At 43.0% G+C, this 7,144-nt stretch overlaps 1 protein-coding gene across 1 annotated transcript in view; it reads right to left on the bottom strand.

The window, feature by feature from the left end:
- Positions 1 to 1,615: 1,615 nt before the first annotated feature.
- The window catches only part of RNASEH2B (ribonuclease H2, subunit B), a 47,295-nt gene continuing 41,766 nt past the window's right edge, over positions 1,616 to 7,144 (bottom strand). Inside the window, exons 9-10 of the mRNA XM_006879602.1 lie at positions 3,885 to 3,965; positions 1,616 to 1,723 (exon numbers count right to left, since the gene is read on the bottom strand). Coding sequence (XP_006879664.1) covers positions 1,616 to 1,723; positions 3,885 to 3,965 — 189 coding nt within the window. The remainder of the gene's footprint in view (positions 1,724 to 3,884; positions 3,966 to 7,144) is intronic.

Raw genomic sequence — 7,144 nt, 5'->3', positions numbered from 1 at the left:
AATTTCTGTTTTTTACCTTTTTCTACTTATTGCCCCTTTTGCGCTGTAGGGGCCTGCATGTGGCTGTTATTGAAAACTGCGTTGCTAGTGTTTTAAGTACCAGCAGGGTCCCTCCTCTCTCCAGATGCACAGGATGAGTGGAGCTAAGTCAGATGAGGAAGAAAGCCTAGTGATCTACTTTAAAAAACTAGTCAGTGAAAACCTGGGTTGTGACAGAACATGACCAACCCTCTTGATGTGGACTCTCTAGAGAAGGACATCCTGGTTGGTGAAGCAGAGACAGTGAGGTCGAGGGTCTCTCTCTCTCTCTCTCACACACACACTGCCCACCCCTGGTCAGATGGACTAGCACAGAGATGTAATACTGGACGTGAACACGCTGGCAATTGTGAGGATGATGTAAGACCAGGCAATAATCCATTCTGATGTACAAGGTCACCAACTTACTGGCACTAATCAATCCACAGATCTAGAAATCTATTTCTTTTCTACTAAGAAACATAGAATACTACCATTAAATGAAAGGTTTACTGAAACTTTTTGAAAGGCAGCTGTTTATCTGAGTCTCACAGTAATTGTTTACCCGGAAGCTTTTGTATAGGATTTCTCTTGCAGTTGTGGTGTACCATTGAACTGGAACTGGTCCTTCAGCGGTTTTCAGAGGCAGTAAATCACACAGCAGGAGACTGCTCATCTTTCTCCGGTGGAGCTGCTGGTGGATTTGAACCGTGTGCCTTCAGGTTGACAGCAAAATTCCTGACCACCGGAGCGCCCTATGATTTCTCTTAGTATATTGTACATCATAATTACATATAGAAACTACTATAATCTCTCAAATGAATGTATTAGTGTATTTCAGCGGCGCTATAGCTGATTGTGGTGCTGGCAAAGAGTGCTAAATATCCCGTGGGCTGTGGGAGAATAAATATGTCTGTGTTGGAGGACGTACAACCACAGTGGTGAAATGTCCTCTCATACATTTTGGGCATTTAATCAGAAGGGACCAGTCCATGGAAAGAGACACCATGAAAACTGAGGGCAGAAAAAGAGATGAAATGAAGGCCTTCAGTGAGATAGACTGACACAGTGACTGCAACAGTGGGCTTGAGTGGACACCACGAGGATGTCATAGGACAGGACAAGGTTTTGATCTGCCATTCACAGGGTCACTATGAACAGGGTCAGCTCAGCTGCACCTAACACCAACAAAGCTAATGTGTGGCAAAGTTGTATGAAAAACCAGGCACGATGTCAAATACTGTCCCATGTCATTTTATTGAGGAAATTGTGCTATGACATCTTAATTCTATTTACTTGATTACTTTTCATCATGTCTTCAAGACTTCAAAGGCCACAAGCCATGAAGTTACATGATTATTTTCCCATATTCAGGAACACACAAACCAATTACAAAGAATTGCTCAAGTGAATATGAGAAATGTCTTTCACCTTTTTTGCTAGACATTTTGTTTAGGTTTCCACCCCCCCCCCAAAAAAAAAAAAGGAGAGGCAGGATATTAAGGAGAAGTAGAAAGTACAGTGGCATGAAGGAAAGGCAAAAATGGGACATGTTAAAAGCAAAAGTAAAGTTCTACTAAATTTCATCTTCAAAGTTTCAAGTCTTTTTCTTACTTTTTGCACCAAAAAAGCTATCAATACTTTTCATTCCACTCTTGTCAACTTTAGCCAAAGCCTTCTGAGCTGCGGTCATTTTAGCATTTTTCTGTTAATGAAGATAAGAGGAAAGATTGTTAGGGATGCAACATTTATAAATCATACATGCAAAGCAGAAAAGACTATGCAAGTCTCGAGGCTTATCAAGGCGAGGGACGGCTTCACTGTAACAGGCTTTATGAGGGAGTGATTATGAAGGTTCTGAATCGCAGCCAGACTTCGGATTTCAGAGACAGAATATGTTAAAAGGGGCAGGAGACAAAGCTGCGGCCTTCTGAGTGGACTGTCACAGCCAACGGTCTCTGAAGGGGACACATTCTGTAGGGCACATTAAGTGCAATAACACCAACAATGGAACTGACACAGACAGCAATTCAGTCTGTGTTGTCAGAGGGAGGAACTACAGCCTTATATTACCGCACGATGAATAATTCACACCAATTTACCATGCGATTTTATTCATACATTCCATGGGAAACCAACGATAAACACTCTTGTGTGCCAAAGATGACCTGCACTGCAAGGCATCCTGGGAGCTGCAGGATGGCTGCCCATTTCTCCCCCAACAAATACTTTCCCAAACCTGGTTCCAAATGGCTCTGCTTCTAAATGTTTATCTCTTCCACAAGAAGAGCAATACTGAATGAGAACTGCCAAAGGAATAAAACCATCTCTCTCCATGGGTACTGTGGAGCCAGGACACCCCCAAAGTCACTTTCAGGGCTACAGTACACCCTGCATATCTCCTCATGTTCCATCACTGCAATCCAGTGGTCTCAGCTTGGGGCTGGGTGGTGAAAGCCCACGGTTTCTTTCAGACAAGTGGCACGTCCTTCCCAGACCCCATCCTGGTGGAAGGCTCTACGTCCCTGGTGTTATTCCCAGTGGAAAGACTAGGAAGTGGTTCTTAGAAGAGACAAAAACACTTAGGAGGAACCCAAAATATCCCTGCTAATAGAGCACCGAGAAGGCTCACTCATTATCCAGTCTCAAATTGGATTACATCACATGCTGAAATAATATTTCATTAAACACCACTACCACCAAGATTAAAGGCGGTTGTTAAAATCCAGGTGGAAGATATTTGATCAGGGGATAGGCAGGACTTTTCTGAGCATAAAAACAACAGTAAAAGCACAAAGACCAGTAATTTTCATACTTAATCCTCAGGAAATTTATGAGTGTTAAAAAGTCCTAAAGACTGAAAATGATCATCCAAAGGTCATGAAATGTGCTATGAGGACACAGACCAAAAACTTCTAAAACCTGTATGGTTGTTTTGGAAAATCAACCTGTTTAAGTCGTGGGATAGACGGTAAACTAATTTGAGAGGCAAAAATTTCAAGACTAAAATGAACACTCAGTGTTGTCAAGCATGCAAGATGAACACTCAGCAGCAAAAAAAGGTGGAGGGTAAAAATTTCACCACTTTGGCATATATAATTTCAACAATGATTAAAGGGCTCATTTCTCAGTGCTTCCTCTTATTTCGAATTTGTGTTTAAAGAAGTAATCAGAGGTGCAGGCGGACTCTATTTAATGCCAGCCACTTCTTACAACAAAAATGTTACAAATATGAAGTGACCTATGTGGCCCCAAACAGCAGTGATTAAATGAATCATATTCCAAATCATGAGAAAAAAGAACACACATCCTTTAATGGTATCAAGATATTAAAATGTTTTCAGGCAATATTTAATGAAATGTGAATATTTTCACTGTATAACAATGACTGCAAAACCATGTAAATATTATAAAGCAAATCTGAAAAGCTACTTTTATATATTCAAATGTGTATGCATATGTTTGTGCACGTGTGTGTGTATGTGTGTGTACTGCATGCATAAAACTTAGGAAGAAATATTATGATAGCATTTTCTGGGGTTGCCACTGCATGGCGAGTTAATCATTTCATCAGCACCAGGGTTCCAGAGAAGCTGTGGGCAGCAAGTTTGGCACAAAATCCTCAGCTCCCTCCCTCCTCTACGCCTGCCTAGCACTCAGTGAAGACCTGGTGAAGCTCAGGCTGTCCTGCAAAGTATATTGCAAGTCTTAATTGCCTAGTATTTTCATCCCCATTCACAACTTTAGATTCATTATTAGGTCACTGAAATGCAAACTGCTCACTATACATGGTCAGTAACAATGAGCATGCAGGCAGGTGGCATCCAGGCATGCAGACAGCAGGCCACTGCCCAGGACACACGTACCTTTCCAGTCTTCAAGTCTTTAGAGTTAAACTTAGTGTAGTCTTCTTTTGCTTCGACGGGCTCATCAGACAACTTTATTCTCTGCAACGTTAGAGCAGTGAAGTGATGTCAAACGTCACCCTGGTACTTACATGAAATCATTTAAAAAGCAACAGTGGAGGGCACTGTGGACCCAGTGGTCACTTCACACAGAACCCAAGTGGCGTAGCAGACACTGCAAAGGGCTTGAGACTTGATGAACTGCCTTACATTTGGCTGGTTCGTACCCAACATCCCAGAAGCGGCCATGGGGACAAGGGCTGTGACTATGGCAGTTATGAGACCCAGCCTCCTCGGTGATCTTGTAATATTAACCAAAGACTGGGTCTAAACACTATAAACACAGGCCAGTCTGAATGGTGACAATAAAGGAAAGTGGTCACAAATGAAAAGCTCCTCTAGAAACCATGTGCCAGTCAGAAGCCCCATCCATGGTGGACTGAAAGCCCACAGGGACAGTGAAGATAAGGTCCTTCACTGTTTCCGTCTTCGCTCAGCTATGTGCTTAGTGCTTCTGCGTGCAGTTATCTCATTTCACCCACACAAGAGCTACTCCACAAAGCAAGCAGCCAGGCGAGAGGGAAGCAGGGCAGAGCGAAGTGTTAGTGTCAGGGCGGTTCTCAAAGAATCCGAGGCAAGGTCTTAATTTCCTGACTCCTCTTCCCTTCAAACCTAAACAAGTCAAACCTCAAATTTTTTTGTGACATCTTCACTGTGACACGCATGCTCTCTACCACTGAGTGCCCGGATCCAGAGCCGGAGGGTGGGCTCAGTGTTCACAAAAGGAGTTCTGGTGGCACAACGTGTTACATGTTGCACTGTTTAAAAGGTAATTGGTTCAAATCTACTAGCTGCTCCTTGGGGCAGAGATGGGCAGACTTCTGTAAAATTTAGAGTTTCAGAAATCTGATGGAGGGTCGCCATGAACTGGAACCAACTTGACAGCTATGTTGTTGTGACGTTGCCATCAAGTCTAGTACGACCCATAGTGATGCCATGAACAACAGATGTGAACCTTGTCCTAGCCTGGGACATCCTCACACTTCCTGACACACTAGAGCCCACTCCGGTAGTCACGGTGTCAACTCATTTGGTCGAGGATCTTCCTCTCCTTCGTCAACCCTCCACATTTCCAAGCATCACCTCCTTCTCAAGGAACAGCCCCTCCTAACAACATGCCCAAAGTATGTGAGGTGAAGCTTTGTCATCTTTGCCTCCAAAGAGTTCTCTGGCTCCACCTTCTCCAAGACATACTAGTTTGTTCTTTTGTCAGTCTATGGGACGTTCAGTACTCTTCTCCACAGCTCAGAGGTATTAATCCTTCTTCTGTGATTTTTATTCACTGTCCGGCTCTCAGATGAATAGCAAGAGGGTTTGGTTTTGTCTATTATGGAGAAACACCACAGCTAGACAGATAGGCATGGATGTTTAAGATGGTGACCACAACTTGGATTTTTACAGGTCTTCAAGTTCTACATGGAGACCCCAGGCTGACAAGACCTCACAGAGCTGTATCCTGGTGCAGATTCACACTCAGCCTCCCTCTTCAGGCCCCACTGTTGGTGAATGAAGGTCAGGTAGAGCTGGTGGTGAAAGATGCCTACCGTGTGTGCCTAAATTGTGTACTGTCAGTGACAAAGGGGTTCCCGGAGATGCAATACCTCAGAAAACCTTCTCTTGGCCACACAGCAACTGACAGAGGGATCTGGTTCATGATGCATGAGTTATCTACTAGCCCAAAGGGAAAGCAGACCCAAAGCTTTCTTTTTTTAAAAAAAAATTTTTTTTCACATCTTTCTTAAGAATGCATGTTTCTGTTTGAATGAAGACAGTGAAGGGTGTTTACATCATGTGTGCTTTCACTAGATACATATTTTCACTCTGAAGGGACTCACACTATAATGTTGAAGACTGAAGATATGAGGAAGTTTAAGTGTCTTCCCAAGGCAGAAATATCACTATATCAGTTGAAACTGGTGGCACGGTGTATTAGGTGTTGGGCTATTAACAGAAAGGTTGGTGGTTCAAATCCACTAGCCATACATGGGGAGAATGAGGAGGCCACTCCTAAAAAGCTTCACAGCCTCTGAAACCCAATGGAAGATCATCATTAGTCAGAACAGACTCAATAGCAGTAGTTTTTTTAAAAACTTGGACACTATTAACTTTTATCCAATACAGCAAATAAAAAAAAAAAATCTTGATTTTTAAGATGATATTCCCTAGGATGCAAAGTGTTTCACAATGTGATTGACAGTTTCAGGCATTCCTGTGGCTCCCTGCCAAGCAAGTCACCAAACAAGGGCTTCAGGAAAGGACAATGAGAGTGGGCGCTTCTGCACACAACCAACTCTGATGTCAGTCCCAGCTGCTGATCTGTTGGCAGAAACGTCACTGAGAAATTTTCTTAAGCTTCTTTTATTTAAACGACTAAATGACCATGAATGTGGATGAACACTTTAGTAGAGACAGAAATGTGGTTCAGGAAGGCAGTAAAATGGATCTGAGCAGGGCAAACAGCAAGGGACGACCAAGACAGATGTCATCAGGGACCGGTCATCCCGTTCTTATAATTACATGTAAGAAGTAACTCAGGGACATCTTCAAACCCATCGACTGCTTCAGTTTTTCTTATTAGTGAAAACAGTGATAAATTCAGAACACTGAAAGGAGGGGAGGGTGGAGACAGAGCTTCAGCAGACAAATGTGTGATAGCAAGGGAAAAATCAATGCCAAGTGTATTAAGAACGACAGGCAATAGGCTCTCAGTAAAAACAACAAAGACGTATGAGCTACTGGATGCCTTTCCTGACAACAATCAAGTCTATTACGGTAAAAACCAACCATATCTTGAGCACAGAAAGGAAGGCTAGCAGAAGACATTACTCTACCTGTTTCTAAACTATGGCACACAAGTCAATGCAGACTGTAACAGAGAGCCTGGAACCCAAAGAAGACATGGCGGGGGGAGGAGGGAGACTTCAAAGAGTGACTAAAAAGAGCCAAGAGATGAGACTAAGGCTTAGAAGGAACAAACACCAAGATCTAAACCAGAGCTGAGCAAACGAAGATCCAAATACTAAATCCAGCTGCTGCTGGCTGTTATAAATAAAGCTTTATTGGTAAAGCAGTCTGCTCCTGTACGGTCTGGTTTGGTTTCTTTCCTTCCTTCCTTCCTTCCTTCCTTCCTTCCTTCCTTCCTTCCTTCCTTCCTTCCTTCC

This window comes from Elephantulus edwardii, unplaced genomic scaffold (assembly GCF_000299155.1).
Source record: "Elephantulus edwardii isolate Elephantulus edwardi_28Jun2011 unplaced genomic scaffold, EleEdw1.0 scaffold00004, whole genome shotgun sequence".
NCBI classification, from domain to species: Eukaryota; Metazoa; Chordata; class Mammalia; order Macroscelidea; family Macroscelididae; genus Elephantulus; species Elephantulus edwardii.
The sequence above is the reverse complement of the archived record's forward strand: the minus strand, read 5'-3'. Positions and strand labels throughout refer to the sequence as shown.